The sequence below is a fragment of the Triticum urartu genome, chromosome 1A (genome assembly GCF_056163025.1).
Source record: "Triticum urartu cultivar PI428250 chromosome 1A, HENAU_Tu73, whole genome shotgun sequence".
In the NCBI taxonomy this organism is placed as follows: domain Eukaryota; kingdom Viridiplantae; phylum Streptophyta; class Magnoliopsida; order Poales; family Poaceae; genus Triticum; species Triticum urartu.
This window is the reverse complement of record NC_141873.1, coordinates 582,726,536-582,743,843: the sequence shown is the minus strand read 5'-3', so window position 1 is coordinate 582,743,843 and position 17,308 is coordinate 582,726,536. Positions and strand designations below refer to the sequence as shown.

At 48.4% G+C, this 17,308-nt stretch overlaps 2 protein-coding genes across 2 annotated transcripts; one reads left to right on the top strand and one right to left on the bottom strand.

Annotated features, from left to right (window-relative positions):
• Positions 1-392: 392 nt before the first annotated feature.
• On the top strand, positions 393-2,729 carry LOC125531998 (putative esterase D14L). The gene is made up of 3 exons (XM_048696186.2): positions 393-719; positions 798-1,021; positions 2,009-2,729. The coding sequence occupies exons 1-3, from the start codon at positions 582-584 to the stop codon at positions 2,571-2,573; spliced, it is 927 nt and encodes a 308-aa protein (XP_048552143.2). The 5' UTR covers positions 393-581; the 3' UTR covers positions 2,574-2,729.
• A 5,901-nt stretch (positions 2,730-8,630) lies between these two features.
• Positions 8,631-12,116, bottom strand: STS (stachyose synthase). The gene is made up of 2 exons (XM_087539218.1): positions 10,118-12,116; positions 8,631-9,197 (listed from the first exon to the last, which is right to left on the bottom strand). Exons 1-2 carry the CDS (start codon positions 12,089-12,091, stop codon positions 8,631-8,633), a joined length of 2,541 nt encoding a protein of 846 aa, XP_087395344.1. The 5' UTR covers positions 12,092-12,116.
• Between the last annotated feature and the right edge of the window lie 5,192 nt (positions 12,117-17,308).

The window sequence follows — 17,308 nt, the reverse complement described above, 5'->3', positions numbered from 1 at the left end:
GGGGGTGCAGGGATGCTTGTGCATCACAAATCCTGCTAGTAGGCCATGAACCAAAATCGGTCAAACAAATCCTGAGAGATCATGTATGAATATAGCTGAGGGTTTTGAAGATAACTTACAAAACATAGAATTTTCGTCCGGTTTGACTGTTCCAAACTACACAAAGTAAAGCGCAAATTTCCACCCGAATCTGATTAACTAGATTTCTGTTGTGTCAATTGTCGTCGGAGGATGACATGTACGTGTAGGAGAGTAGTACGACTTTGCACCAACCAAGGATGCGTTCGTGCCAGGTCTGATAGACGACAAAGAAGCACTTTCCAGGCTAGTGAACGGAATCTCCATTTTCCTACCGTTCTTCTCGATGGTGCCTGCCTGGCTCTGGCTGCCGGTCGGGGCAGACCCAGCGGATTTTGTATACACACGCTGACGCGCACATCACCCACCACATCCACATGGGGACGCGTGGTCTACCTCTATAAGTTACACCACCGATCGATCTCCTTCTCCCCACATGTGCGCACGAGAGGAGACGCGAGTGGAATCTTAGTGAGTTGGAGGCTGAGTTCAGGGAGGCGAGGATGCGGCCGTGGTGCGCGAACGCAAGGGAGGTGGTCGTCCCCGGCGGCGAGGGGGCCACGGTGGTGCTCGCGCATGGCTATGGCATGGACCAGGCGTCCTGGGACAAGATCCTGCCCTCCATCACCAAAGCAAACAAGGTATGTTCGTACACAGGCATGCGCATGTGTTGCCTACGTCGGTGAATCGGTAGCTGACCAGCCGGCTTCTGGACACAGGTGGTCCTCTTCGACTGGGACTTCACCGCCGGTGCCGAGGACGGCGACGAGGCGAGGTACACGTTCGCCCGGTTCGCCGACGACCTGATTGCGCTGATGGACGAGAGGGATGTCCGTGGCGCGGTGCTAGTGGGGCACTCCATGTCCGCCATGGTCGGCTGTATCGCCGCCGCCCGGCAACCCGACCTCTTCGCCCACCTCCTCCTCCTCTGCGCCTCTCCAAGGTACGTACTGTACCTACGTCGGGATCCATGCATGCATACGGCACATCACACATCCACCGTCGCCCGTCGGAGATCGACCCGATGTATGTCACCGGTGGTGGCGCGACCGGCGTGAGTCTGGCCGCGCCATACCTATCGTGCACGCACGGTAACTTGTAATTCATCCAGATCTAGCCTTTTCGGATTTATTGTGACGTCCACGTCGGCGAGCCTACATGCATAAGTCACGGTCGCCGTAGCCACGGGGAAATCTTTTCTATCCACTCATCTCCTCCCTCATGGCGCCAAATTATGGACATCGCCGGCGGGTGCCCGCCGCCCAATAACTACAGTCGATTGGGACGTGGCATGGCAACACATGTCGCTCAAAAATATCTTTTGGATTGATTTGAATTGCTTACCACATATGTCACATGGTTCGCTCAAAAATATCTAGTGCTACCATACAAAAACGTCTTACATTTTAAGTCGGACGTTTGTACCAGCTAGCTAGTAGTATATCCATTTGAGTCTCCCTACGTCTAATTAAGTCCACTGAGTATTTTCTATGTCTAAATCGATTCTAAAAGCTGCTGTGAGTTGTATTTTTTATTAAACTTAGAATGTATTTATCCTTTAAGAAACAATTTTTCTAAGTGTCAGTCGACTGTAACTTCGTTATGTCTCGGTCAATGCTATCTTCCTTTGATTTTGCATGAAGATTTGTATAAAAAAATATTTCCAGTTTTTCTTTTTTTTCTTACATACTATAGTCGACTGAGACCTAGCCACATCTTTTAAGAAATCTATATGGACTTCAAAATTTCTATGGCGATTTAGAATTAGCAACACCAGATCTATTTACCCTGAGACAACTGTGACTACCCGTTGTGCATGCATGGTTTGACTTTCAACTGCTGTGCTGGTTTCGTGACAAAGTCCATTTGAATGAACTCTCGGTGTATTTAAGTGAAAAAAAATGAGAAATTCGTTTTCAATGCCTTTCAGGTACATCAACTCGGAGGAGGAGGGGTACGTGGGCGGCTTCGAGGAGGCGGCCATCCACGGTATGTTGGGGGCCATGGAGTCCGACTTCCAAGCCTGGGTCAAGGGCTTCGTCCCCAACGCCGCCGGTGGCGCTGCCGACGACATGGCCGCCGCAACCGTGGAGCCCCTGGAGCGTAGCTTCCTGGCCATGGACCCGGCCGTGGCTCTCGGGGTGGCCAGGATGATCTTCCTCGGCGACCAGCGCCCGGCCCTCGACGCTGTGCCAACACAGTGCACCATCGTTGGGGTGCGCCATGACTTTGCCGCACCGCCGGTCGTGGCCGAGTACATGGAGCGGAGAATGACGAAGGCAGGCACAGACGTGGCCGTGGAGATTGTCGAGTCCGTTGGGCACTTTCCCCAGCTCGTCGCGCCGACGCGCGTGGCAGGCATACTCGACGGCGTGCTGCTGCGGCTGCGCCACAAGGGGCTCTCGAACGGGCATGATGGCACGGAGGAGGAAGACACAACGGTGCCTGCCGCTACTGAGGTGGAGATTGATGGTGGCATCGACGTCACGACGTAGGTTGGGTCTAAAGAAGATGTGTATGGAGTGAGATTGATGTTGGCCACCATGCGTCCATGCCCAAGATATGTAGTACTAGTAGGTTGTACATCTACAAGTTGCGGTATGCTTTCTAAAATTTAATTAGCACGTGAATAAACATATCTGTTGTGTATATCTCTAGCTGGGTTAACATTTTAGGCACGATAAAATCCTATTTAAGAAAGAGTCAATATCAAGTTATAGGGGCTTCAATGCAGATCCAGGCCACAACACTTTCTTAAGCCGCTTCAGGGGGCGCTGCATCAGATGCCTCAGCAAGCACCTCCACCGGAAGGATTGCTGCGACCCCATCCACCGCATCATCTGCGAGCTACTGGGCCATTTTGGCAAGGAGTGGCCCCAAAACCCGAGAAATCAGGGCCGGGTGGTAGTGCTAAGAATAGGCTCGGCCCGGTGCTTCCCTCGGCTCCTCCCCTGTGTGATCATCTTTGCTTCCCTACGCTTCGACCGTGCCCGCTCCGTCCTCGGCCATGCTCAACCAAGTCGACCCTGCCCGGCGTCCGTGCTCCAGCCACAAGGTGGCCATGTCCTCCTTGGTGGCAGGGTAGGCCATCTTCTTCCTGCGCCACCAAGCCGGTGTTGGTGCTAATCTTGTTACAAGGTCTGCCAAATATTGCATTGGACTTCAGCTCCATGCATTAGTTCAGTATAGGCTAGTTTGTACGTGCATGCATTGGTTTTCCATTTAATTAGTTTGCATGTACAAAATAACTAGGACCTGTCACGTGTGTGTGCATGCACAGGATTAGATCGAGTCGTAGATGAATTGGTTAGCCTCCTGGCGATCCTCAATGGGATGGCATGGGTGAATAGGATCGTGCGGAGACTTAGCATGTAATGACCACGTTCTGTTGGGCGTGCAGCCGAGAGAATAAAGGAAGGAAAATAGAAAGGGTCTATTTAGGACACATCTAGATGTGACATAGTTATGTCACATCTAACCTAATAAGCACTATGTTTGTGGTCTATTTTTTTGTCTCGGCTTTTTTTTTATTTCTTGTTGCTGTGTAGTTATTTTTAGGAGGTTAGATGTGACATCATTAAAAAACATCTAGATGTGAATTAGACAAACTGAAACAGAAAAGACGCAGAAGTTGCGCGTCACAAAACTCTCTCCGTGTGACTGCCTTGCTCCTCTCCTACCTCATGTGCGTGTGTTGAGTTTCAGCAAGAGAATTGAGAGAGAGAGAGAGAGAGAAGATCACAGCTTCAAAACCATCAATTGGCATCAGAGCCACGGGGTGCAGGGCCTTGGGCGTTTTGGTGGCGGTGATCGGAGGAGTTGGGCAGTGGCGGCGATGGGTGATACATCTCCGAAGAGTAGAGATGGGAAGAGCAGCAACGGCTGTGGAAAGTACACACCGCCGGCGGCCAGGAAGGCTGCTGCAGCGGATGGCGGCGCTGTCGTGCTCGCTACCCCGTTGAGGGCCATGAGTGTGCCCGTCCAGTATCCGATGCTGATGGACACAAACTACTCGATGTGGGCCGCGAAGATGAAGGTCCTGATGAAGCCGTTGCATGTTTGGTCCGTGATTGAAGGCTCCGGTGAGTATGATTAGGCTGCGGGCGAAGGGGCGTTTGCCGCGCTCTCTCAATCCGTTCCGGATCACGTGATGCTGCAGGTTGCGGAGTGCGACACTGCACGTGAGGCGTGGGAGATGATCCGGTGTGCACGCCTCGGCAAGGATCGCGTGAGGAAGGCGCATGCACGCCAACTGAAGAGACAATTTGATCGCCTCGACATGGCGGACGGGGAGACGATCCCGGAGTTCGCCCAGAAGCTCATCCCGCTGGTGAGCGAGATCCGCTCCCTCGGTGTTACACTGGAAGACGAGGCCATGATGTAGCGGCTCTTCAACGCCGTTCCAGATCGTTTCGTGGACATCGTCAACACCATTGAGCAATGGGTTGATGTCTCGGCGATGACAGTACAGGAGGCGATTGGGCGCCTCACCGCGTTCGAGTAGAACCAGCTCGGTCTTCGTCAAAATGGTGGCGATGAAGGAGAGAAGCTGATGCTGGTTTCATGCGCCCAGCTAGAGGAGTTAATCCTTAAAAAAAAAGAAGGGGAAGGGCTCTAGCAGCGGCAACAAGAACAACGGGGGCTGTGGTCGTGATGATGGCAAGAAAAAGGAACGCCTTAAGTTCGACAAGTCGAAGCTTACCTGCTTCGAGTGCGGCGAGAAGGGTAACTTCAAGTCCGAGTGCGGGGAGTAGAAGAAAGAGAAGGCGCTTCTTGCCGGCGCAGACGTCGACGACGAGCCGGCGCTGCTGACGGACGTTGCATGTGAGCTCGCGCTGGTGGCGAAGCATCCCGGACATCGTCGAGCCAAAAGGATTCAAGGTGAAGGAGGTCGTTCGTCCCTTTGGCAATGGAGGCTGAATTGGAAGCTGCTAGGGCCGAGGCCGTGCGGCTGCGTCCTGCGTGGTGAGTTGGCCACAGCCAATGTGAAGCTGCACGTTGTATCCCCCGAGTACATTGCAGAGGCGAAGGGTGCAGCGTTTGCAAGTGCTGACGACAAGTACATGCACCTCCTGAAGTCCATGCATGCTTACGAGAAGGAGGTGCAGCATGTAAGGAAAGAGAATGATGAGATGTGGGAATCACAGCCTCTGCTCCGTGAAGAGAATGCTGAGCTGCATGTTTTGGTGAAGAAGGCAATGGCAATGGCCATGCAAGCTGGTAACAATGCCTGCAACGACGCCGGTGGCAACGACGCAAGGCCGGTCCATACATATTCCGGCCCTGGGGCGAGACGGCGAAATGGGGCCCTTATGGACAAATAGAAATTCAGAATGTATTGTATTTTCAAAGCAATTCAGTACATCCTAATAGTATGGAAACAATATAGTTCTACAAAGGATCGCTCTTCTAAGGGGCACAAAGGGACAATCATCCCGCCCTTCTAAGTATGAAAATCTTGTCAAAGCTGACAGCAACTCGAAGCGTTTGTGTTATCATGAGATATAATGTTAATGCATGAGAATTTACACTAGTTTCTATTTTCTCTAATCTGTTCGTTACTCGATGTCTTCACCCGAAGACAGCGTCTCCAAAGCTTCCTTAATATGATGATCAGATCTGTACAACGTTATTTATTTCGTCCAACTTTGCTTTCTCAATGCATAAAGTAGCAAGACCATTCAATCTTTCATGAATCTCAAATATTTTCCCAATAACTTCAACTTTGAGAAACAACGTTCAGCTGATGCTACAGTGAATGGTACAGCAAATAAAATTTGATAAGCTATTAATATATTTGGAAAAGGGCCTCCAACAATCTCGAACATCTCCATAGCACGCAATGGCAGATCAGATTCTGGTATAGTCATTTGTCGTAGTCGTAATTCTGAGAAGAGATATCTAATTCAACATAACTTTGAGAAACCGTTTGTACAAATTTAGCACAACATTTGCATAATTAAATATCATTCAATAAAATTCTTTTGAGCTAAGAAGCCAAATATACTTCTGAACACTTTAAGTTCTTCGAAGAACTACCGTTTCTAAAAAAAATATCAATTGAACCTTTCTGTGATTCTGCCAGTTCATCTCTACGTTTTCTCACTGATAAACATTTTTTAAAAGATATGTCACCAAACAATTGATGCATATAGCTGATGCGTACGGCTGGAGAAAGCCCGTGTTACGATCTCCGTACTTTAGCATCATTTGTATTTCATCAAGTTCTAAGTGATACTCTATCAACTCAGTGAGTTCTTTCCTCCTTGCCTCACTTGCATCATTCATCGGCTCCGACATAATTTTCTCTTAAGTCCCTTTATGCTCTCCAGAGCCGTTTCACTGGTTTCTTGAGGACACGTTGATCCCAATCATGAAACTGAGCATGATCTTGTTAAGCTTCTCGTAAACACTGCTCACTAAGGGATCATCTAAAACTTCATTCCAAGCTTTCTCAACTGTGACTTGAAAACTGTACTCCCAAACCCAGCTCGCCTCAAACCTCTTGGATTGTGCATGGTTACCTGCCAATGGCCGCCGGTTATTTTTGGAAAGCAAAATTGAACCATTTCTATGGCCTTTCACGCACCCTTGCTCATGAGCCATTCGATTTCGTGTATGAGATGTACATCGCCATCCGATCTAGGCTCAGGTTGCAACCTGATATGCCTCTCCTTGCATGTGGGCTACTTTTGGGCCCAGTGTCCTAGGGGCCGCTATTCCCAAAGCCAATTTGGAGCTCTTTCGTTCACCTATACACAACATAGCGTCCGATTCGGAGCAAGCGGCCGTGATATGCTCTACGCATCTGCCTCTGGATGGGCTAACCCCACCCCACCCCACCTGCCTCCTCTTGCTCGTCTCCATCTCCCACATGGATGAAACAGCGACGACGGCGCGTCAACTTCCCACACTCATCGGAGGCTTCCTCGTGGGGACGCCTAAGCACTGGATCCCTATGGAGCTGCCGTGAGCAACATGGTCTTCCCGGTGACATCTACAAGGGGACATAGGAGCTGCGGTGGTGAATCAAATATCGATCTACTGGTTTCACGATTGAGCAATGTTAGGTGCGGCAACATGCAACTGTCGTTTTACCTTCCATCGCCTGTTCCTTAGCCAGCGCAAGATCACCACTTTTTAAAAGTAGCTGTGGCGGGTGACCTACGCCGCCCGCCACTCATTGGGGTTCACCTATAAGCTCTTTCCCAGCAGTGCAACATGAGAGCCACCATTCGTGAAACAAAGAACCAGAAGCCATCTTCAACCCCTACATGCCGCTATTTCCGTTCTCATCTCCATATCCATCTGCATCTTCATCACCACATCCATCCTCTCCATATTTATAGTTGTGACCACATTGAAAACTTGCAATTGCAATCCCATTTAAAAACATGCAGCTGTGAAACAGGTTGAAAACCTTGGCCAAATGAAAATATCTAAAAAAATGAAAACTAAAACATTTCTGCCTACAAAAAGGAGGCCTGGCTTTTGATGTCATTAAAATGAAATGGCATCCGAAAACAAGAAAAAGTAAGAATAGGAAAGAAATGAGGAATAAAAAAATAACCCATAGAATTTATAGGAGGGAAATGTTTTTTCTTGAAAGGCACATAAATTGGAAAACAAAAATATTGAAAATTTTAGAAGGGCCATAATCCAGGGACACATGCCCATAAACCAAAAAAAAGAGGAAAAGGGTCATATAATCCACTAATAACACAAGCCCATAACCCAAGAATCAGGAAAAAACAATCCACATGAATCTCTGCGCCTTCAGATCTTGGCGGCGTGAATGAGGAAACTTGACAGATCTGAGTTTTAGCAATCGTACTAAGTATAAACATGGTTTTGTGCATCATTATGCTGCAGAGGCCGAGGGACTGAACCTCCTTTTAAAAAGAATCTCTTGTGCACATGCTTTTTTTAGAAAGCCTATATCACATCCATCTTAAAATTGGTCTTGCCCGCGTCTATGATGAGAGAAGACAGGGACAAAACAAGAACAATATGAAAAAGACGTGAGATACGAGTTAGCCATGCAAACGATTGAAAAAAACTAATTATGTTTTTGAGTCCCACCCAGCCTGGACAGGGTTCCTCAAATAGATAGCGTATAAATTCATTTAGAAAGTCAAGTATTTTTAAGTTGGACCAGATTCATAGCATCAACAACTGTTGAACAAATACAATATGAAAATATATCTAATAGTGATATTGATATGACGCCTCGCTAAAATTTTATATTAGATTATAAATCATCTATTTGGGGACGAAGAGAGTTTCTTTTTTCAGATCAAGTTTCTATTTGAGACAGTTGCAGTAGTGAGCTAGAAAACAAAACCATAACTGAGGTAAATTCTCATCACCGCAAACATAAACCATCTTTTCAACCAAAAATATAGTTGCAGTTGCAGCTTCAAAATGTGATATACCTAGAGTGAAAACAAACTTGTACTAATACTGCGTGCGTGCGTGCGTGCGCTCATCACACAGCACAATAGCAATCATTATTCATTATTTATTACTAAGTAGAGCTGATAATCTTATGGCTAGTAGGAGAAGACCACTTCAGAGCCGCCCTCCTTGTCCTTCTTCCAAGAGACAGCAACCTCCAGCTTCCCGCCAACTCCCCATTCGAACGCAGCCTCAGACCCGTCCACCGTGCACCTCTCCGGCCTCGCCGATGAGTAGACCACCAGCCTCCCCGCCCCCTTCACCTTCACCATCACCTCCGCGCCATCGCCCCCAACATCAGCAATGGTGCCACCGCAGTTGAGCATGTCGACCACGCCGACCGACGCAAACTGGGTGGCCCCACCTGCCACTGGCGTCACCGGAGCAAATGTGAATATCTCGTACGAGGATGGCTGCAGGGTGAAGTGGATGGGCCCCGACTGAGGGGTCATCAGGAACAGCTCCCCAGAGTGGTGCTTGTACACGGCGAACTCTGCCGCGTCGGCCATGGCTGCCGTCTCTTCCCTCTGCCCCCACTCGACATCAGTTGGGTGGACCTCGCCGGTGACTGCCTTGTAGCAATGTGCGTGGCCTCGGATGCGGCGCTCTGCGGGGTCCCAGCCTGCTCCCTGGCAGTTGAACGCCCCAATCACACCTCCAAACTGCAAAAAACATGCAAAGTTTTAGGTAATTCAGATGCAAACAAACTGAAAACTCAATGGCATAATTAAGTCAAAATGGAATGTAGAACACCATGGCATAATTCAGTTATGTACTTGTGCTTGAGAATAATTTAGACACAAATCAAGTTGTTGGCGCCGCATCCTCGCAGCCAGCACCCTCTTCTTCTACCTCTTGGTTGCCTCACACAACTCTCTTTTTTCACTCATGAACACACACACACACACACACACACACACACACACACACACACACACACACACACACACACACACATGATGAGAAACCCACACGTACACACACTTGACCATGGAGCAAACTAGGTTTGCCTTTTTACTCCCGGTGAGAACAAATGCACAACATTTTTTTTTCACTAGCTAGCCCTCACGGCCCCTTCTCTTTCATTACTGCAATTAACAGCACTAACACATGCCCGTACGCTCTAGACACCACGACCAAACACTACCCAGCCGTGTTCAGCTATCAACTTGACTTATATTCTGCTAGAATCGCTCTAGACATGCATGCACATGCAGCTAAAAACTACTAGAACAGCTTTGTACAGTTTTCTCCCTACTATAATGAAAAGGCAGAGCACTTGAACTACTCCACTAACCAACTCCTAGACTCACGCTAGTACACAACTGACTCAACGACTACGGCCATCTCTGACCACTAACATGCAATGCACGCATGCAGGTGCACACATGTCAAGATTAATTCTAACACAAGTTTCGATGCCATGGCATAACAAGTAACTTAAATTAATGTCAAGTGAGGATACCGTGGCAAAATTAAAATTTGATGTTCCTGGCTCTTTGTGGTATTTGACTATTCTCCAAGAATTCTGGTGCATTGTAATGAATTGAAAATCAAAATTAACTGAAATATAATTTTGTACCTTGTTGAGGTTCCACATCTTGAGGACAGTCTCCTGATCCGAGAGAGGGTTCTTGAAGAGGCAGTCTCTGGTGGGCAATGCATAATGGAGGCACAGCGGCAGGGTACCGTCCGGGAACACAAGGGTCTTGAGCAAGGCAAAGTTATGGCAGCCAAGGGAGTCACTCACGTAGATGGGGCTGCCGGAGACGGCGCGGGAGGCGGCGTGGAAAGCGGCGCACACGTGGTCCGACTGGAACATGTCCCAGTCCGGGCGTACGAACTGGCCCATCCACAGGCTGTTGTAGGAGCAGTTCACCATGTGCACGCCCTGCAGCCAGTAGGCGTCGTCACCGTTGCCCAACCAGAAGTCATCGCCGGCACGGGCCATGGACACCTGCCTCGTCCCCAGGAAAAAGAAGTCGTTGCACTGCTCCATGCTCGCGATGATGCCCGTGCCCTCGAAGTTGGCGGCGATGGAATCAGAGAGCCCGGCGTAGTAGGCCTTGGCGAGCTCCACGCGGCCGCCATGCTCCGCGCACACGTACTCCAGCGTGTTGATCACGTCCACCTTCACGCCCGTCACCCCGGCGCCGGCGAGGCACGAGTGCATGGCGTCGTACAGCTTGCCGGCGTGCTGCGGCTGCACCAGCCCGATGCCGCCCTCCACGATGCGGTCCACGGCCAGGTCGTCCATGGTGCCCGCCAGGCCAGGGGAGAGGCGCGCGGGCTCGACGACGGTGTCCAGTGCCGCCGTGCCCGGACGCACGCCGCCCCACGCGCCGCAGAGAGCCTGCCACACGTACACGTCGTCCAGCGATGGGAACCTCTGCCTCATGTCCTTGAGGAACGCCTTCAGCCCCACCTCGCCGCCGTCGCCACCTTCATCCCGGCTGCGGAGCTTGTCGAGGACGTCCGCGCTCTTGGCGAGCAGCTGCTCCAGCTCCCGCCGCAGCTGCTCGAGCTTGGCGTCGAAGCTTGACACCTCGGCGGCCGCCGCCTTCTTCCTGGCGTTGAGGATGCCCTCGATCTCGCAGGCCTTGCGGACGACGGTCTTGGGCAGGTTCTTGTCGTAGAAGAGCTCCGGCGGGCACCGCAGCAGATCGCCCTCCCTGTACCGCCGGAAGCGCTCGCCCTCGTCCAAGCGGTAGAGGCGTGCCGTCATCTGCCCGCCGCAGAGGACGAGCCCCGGCGTGTCGGCGTGTGGGGGGTCGTCGTCACGGTTCGCGCTCTGCCAACCGTCGTCGATGACGATGAAGCGGGGCGGCACGCCGGCGTCGGTAAACTCCGAGACGCCCTGCCAGACGCCGGCGGGGTCTACGGTGAGGTAGAACGCGTCCCAGGTGCACCAACCGAACCGCTCCACCGTGGGCGGCAGGGCCTTCTCCTCGATGAGCTTGAAGGTGCCGAGGTGCACCCGGGCGGCAACGTAGGCCTCGCGGATGACCTTGTAGGGGTCGGTGCCGGCGTGCACGTAGGCTATGCGCCCGAAGTCCGTGCCGGTGACAGCCGGCGATCCGCTCTCGGCGCAGAGCACGAGGCCGTCCTCGTCGTCCTCCGAGGGGAAGATGGCGGAGCGGAAGCTGCCCTGCACGAGCGGGAGCACGAAGACGCACCCGCCGGGGCCGAGCTCGGGGGCGTCGAGGAGCACCCACTGCGTCTCGGGCTGCACGTCGCGGCCTTTGTCGCCGGCGCGCATGGTGCTCCACCACGTCTTGAAGCGGAACACGCTGAGGAACCTCCGGCCGGCCAACTGGCCGATGCGGCACGGCGCGCGGTCGGTGGCGGCCGGGGCCGTGAAGCCGAGGAAAGCGCCGCGGCCCGTGGCGGCCGTGGCCTGCTCGAGAAGGTGTGCCGGCGCATCAGAGGACGACGGGTCGACCTGGAATGGGGAGAGCGCAACGTTGGACGGCACGCCGGAGAGGAGCACGGCTCCGCCGACGGTGAGGCTGCCGTCGTGCAGGGAGAATGTGAACTGGGACGATGATGATGCCATTGTTGGACTTGGACTTGGACCAAGACAAACGATGGATGGACAATGTTGTGTTGATGCAAACGAACCAGCCTAGATCATGCGTATAAATAGTTCATTAGATGGAAGCAAACATTGGAATCTCGGAGGATGGGATCATATCAGATTACAAGATCATGTCCATATTCATATCCGGGATTTGGCTTCCCCTTGGCATTCTTTAACCCATCTTAATTTTAGGCGCCTGCCGACATTCACAAGGCTCTGGATTCTTTCTTTTTTACCGTCTTAGTATAAGACATCCAAGCAAATAAGGAAATTACATCCGATTATATAAAATCAGTTCATATCCATATCCCTATTCATATTCCTATTTAGATCACATATCCATTCCTTCCAATCGCTCATGTCTCTTCATGGTAACCAGCGCCCATGGCATTTTTTTCCATGTAGATTTTTTTGTAACTTTTACGGCAAGAACCATCGATACACATAGCGTGCATGATAACTAGCGCCCGATTGCATTTTAGGTTTTCCATTTTCATTTTTGATCAGTTTTACATTTTTATTCGGCATTGGCAAATGATTTACTCCGTCGGACGACTCCCAAACTTACTCATGCCACTGAAATGGACACAATTAGTCACGTGTGCATGCACATGGTCAACCAAATGCTGTGGAATGCCGACAATGTTGTGGTTTATAATTAAAATGCAACTTTAGCTGCATATAGCTACTCTTGCATTTGTTTGCATCTTTCGACGCCTTGTTTCGTCGCTTAGGTGAAGCCAACAGTGGCTACGGCTCTCGAGCATCTTTTTTTTTAAGAAGGTCTTCATGGCTAGCTTTATTAATAATCAACAGAAGTTATATCATCCACCAAACTGGAAGTAATACAGGCCGGGGCCCCATCATTCCAGGAGTTCGAGATCTTATCACAAAAACAAAAGCTGGCTAGCTCATGCGCTGCCTGATTACAAGATCTAAGGCAATGTTTAAACTTGACCTTCGATAAGTGACGCCGCATCCACGCAATCCGCAAACACCGCAGCAGCTGCGTCCCACCATCTGCTTTCACCTGTGCAATATTGTATCACCACGAGCGAGTCCGATTCAGCTTCCACCCTTGGAAATCCCAGTGAGTTTGCAAATATAAGCCCTTCCCTCATTGTCATTGCCTCTGAAGTAACAACATCATAGGCATGAGGAAAGTATTTGCATTGAGCAGCCAAAAAAATTCCCCTTGCTATCTCTTAGAACTGCGGCTACTGCTCCAGCCCCTACATCAGCATGAAACGCTGCATCGACATTCAGTTTCACAAACTTCGGTTCAGGTCTGCACCAAGTATTCACCGGATCGGTGTGCTTCTTTGAAAAGGTTTCGTGGTAGTTATTTGTGATTGCAAGGACAGAAATAGGCCATTTTGCTGGGTCTAGGCGTTTACCATCATGTGTAACTTGTCGTCGAATCCACCAAAGGTACCATACCTCCACCGCAATAATCTGCTTTATATCTAAGTTTGGTTTGAGCGGAGCAGGACAGTCATCAGCTGTTAGTAGATGTTCCAGAATGACTGAGCCTGACCGGTCAATCTTTTTAGCCTCTTCAATTATATATAGAATACCCAGCTGACCCCATAGAGATAATGCATGAGAGCAATCAAACAGCAAGTGACGCACATCCTCGGGTCCATGGTGGCATATTGGACATGCACTATCTGAACCAACATGCCTATTAGTAAGTATGGATTTTAAGGGTATTATTCCATGCAGCGAACGCCAACAGAAGATTGAAACCTTTCGTGGAACTTTTAGCTTCTATAGCCTCGTCCATATTTCAGGTGAGTTTGAACCCCCCGGTCTCTCCCTTAAGTTTTGCTGCGCCTGGTAGGTATGACTCCATTGCAGTTTGTACGCAGACCTTACTAAAAAAATTCCCATTCGGTCTGGATGCCAAGCGATGAAATCCTCAAATGAGTTGTAACTAAGTGGGATTTGCAGCACTCTCCGAACGTCCACTGGGTTCAGGATAGATAGAAGAAGATCTTCGTCCCACATCCCAGTATTTGGGTCTATTAGATCGCTAACTCTTGACAACACAGTCGGCCCACGTGCAGAGATAATTTTTCTATCTGGACTTGCTGGTGCCCAGGGGTCATTCCAAATATTGATGCTCTCACCATTCCCAATCCTCCATATATATCCCAGTTTGAACGTAGCAACTCCCTTCATGATGCTTTGCCAGGTAAAAGATGCGCCATTTTTCAAAGTGGCTTCGAGTATGCTGCAGTTTGGGAAGTACGTCGCCTTCAGCACCTGGGCACATAAAGAATGTGGGTCAGTGACAAGCCGCCAACATTGCTTCGAAAGCATTGCTAGGTTAAAGGAGTAAAGGTCTCGGAATCCCATACCGCCCTCATTCTTTGGGCACTACAAGAAATATGTCAACTTATGACCTTCTGTCAGTGACCCTCGAAGAATTGGTCATAAATTTATGACCATTTTAGACCAATTGGTCAAAAGCTGTTCAGGGGGCTCCAAACCCTAAACCATTGCGACCATTTTGGTCAGAAAGGTTGTAATTTCCTTACACGAAATGGTCACAAAGCAAATAGTGCTAGTCCGCTGCCTTATTTCTAGTTGTTAATGACCAATATAGATGGTCATAGCCTTGTAGATTGTGGTGGGTTGTGATGACTAGGCGCCATCTCATCAGTTTTGCCTATGTGTCATGTCCATGTGGCAGTTTTTGCCCTAGGTTGTGAAGCAACCTATATTTCTATCATTCCCAAAATTCCCAAAAATATCTCATAAATTCTTTGGGGCATATCTTCATCAAATATGTAAAAATCCTTCCTTGCCAAGTTCAAAACTAATTCAACAATATTCATTTTCCTATTTTGTTCACAACAACACTTTATGAAGGAAGTGCTATTTATATATTCTTGATTGCCCTCGGAATTTTTGGGCACTCTTTCCTATCCAAATCATTACCGCATGACAAAATTCAGCTCCATTTGCCTAGCAAATCTTCTTCAGCAAATTTCCAAAGTTTTTGTCCACCTAGAAGCATTGTGAAGGAAGTACCTTTTTTATATCTCTAGATGACATGAAATTTATACAGTTCCTTAATATGCCCAAATTATCACCCTCCTCCAAATTGCAGCTCAGTCATATCACCTATGTGAGCCCAGGTTCAATTTATATTTTATGGCCAAATTGGCACGTTGCAAAGCAAGTGTTATATAGACCCCTCCTATTACCCTCAAACTTTTCGGGCACTCTTCCATACCAAAATCATTGCCACATGATAATATTCAGCTCAATTTTCCTAGTAAATCTTTCTCGGGAAATTTCCAAAGTTTCTACCTCGAGAGAAGCTTTGTGAAGTAAGTACTAGCTAGGCTTACTGAAATGATCTGAAAATTTACCAGAGCATGACCATACCTAAGTAACTTACCTACACCAATTTTGAGCTCATTTCATTCATCCAATCTCTCTCACTAGTTTTCCCAAGTTTCTGTCCATAGAAGAGCATTGTGAAGGAAGTACTACTTTGGCATGTCCAAATAGTATCCATTTTCTACAGTGCTTTCCTATGCCCAAATAACCATCCTCCACCAAATTCCAGCTCAATCCATTTATTATTTTGAGCCGAGCTTCAACATTCGTAGTCATGTCCAGCGTGGTAGTTTGCAAAGCAAGTATCACCTAGGCTCTTGCTTTTGAGCTGAAAATTTGTGAAGACGGTATCCTCAGTAACTGATCATCCTCAGCCAAAACTCACGCCCATTAGCCATGTACATTTCCCGTACCGCTAATCAAACACTTGGCTGCTAATTCATGTTTGAGCATCAATCGGTCTCCTCGTGAGAATCTTATGTTGTAATTTTCTTCCTAGCACCTACCTGGGGAGTGCCCAACCCACTAGACATGCCTAGGCCACCCAGAACACATGGCAACACCACGGTCACGCGGTGACCACACGACGGGCATGCGAGTTTACGCGCTCTAGAGTTGGGGCCCTCGGCCACCACCCAAACCTCGACGTATCGCCACCAAACCATGTATTTATGATTAAATAGGTACTTATGTAACTAGAAATGATTTTTGGAAAAAATAAATAGCAAACTATGAGGCAGCTGCAGTTCAAATTTGACCCGCTTCCAACCGAATCGGCGGAAATTTGTCTTTTTCACGAGAGGTGGATAAAAACATTTTACACCCAACCATTTTGTCAATTATGCATTAAATATGGCCTAGTATTTTATAAAAATGATTTGGTCCAATTTTGCAACAATTATTTGGTAGTTCCTTCACAAAAAAACCTCCTTTTGGGCACTCAAAAATGGAAAATGGTTTTTTCGTCCAAAGAAAATGAAAACTTACTTAGGCAACATTGTTTGCCATTCCAATATGCAACCTTGTGCACAATATGAGATCATTTGAACAAACTATGCCATGGATGTGGCCATAAGATCATTTGGCTTGAAAGTCATTGATCTCCACACATGATAGCTCGTTTCTGAGAACACTTTTTTTAAAATAATTGCCGTATTACAAGTTTGTTATTTTTCCTAGGAACTTGGCCACATATGATGACACAATGCGAAGGTTTCCCAATTTTTTGATTTTTTTGAATTTTTTATGCCCGTTTCAAAATGCGGTCAAAACGACGGGAATGACCGTTCCTAGCTAGTGGTTGAATCTTGGAATTTTGTTGGTGTTTCTCTGATAAAAAAGATACTTATGTACCTAGAAATGATTTTTGGAAAAAATAAAGAGCAAACTACGAGGCAGCTACAGTTCAAATTTGACCCACTTCCAACTGAATCGGCGAGAATTTGTCTTTTTCACGAGAGGTGGATCAAAACTTTTTACACCCAACCATTTGGTCAATTGTGCATTAAATATGGACTAGTATTTTAGAAAAATGAGTTGGTCCAATTTTGCAACAATTATTTGGTAGTTCCTTCACAAAAAAACCTCCTTTCGGGCACTCGAAAAATGGAAAATGGTTTTTTCGTCCAACGAAAATGAAAACTTCCTTAGGCAACATTGTTTTCCATTCCAATATGCACCCTTGTGCACAATATGAGATCATTTGAACAAACTATGCCATGAATGTGGCCATAAGATTGATCATTTGGCTTGAAAGCCATTGATCTCCACACATGATAGCTCGTTTCTGACAACACTTTTTTAAAATAGTTGCCGTATTACAAGTTTGTTATTTTTCCT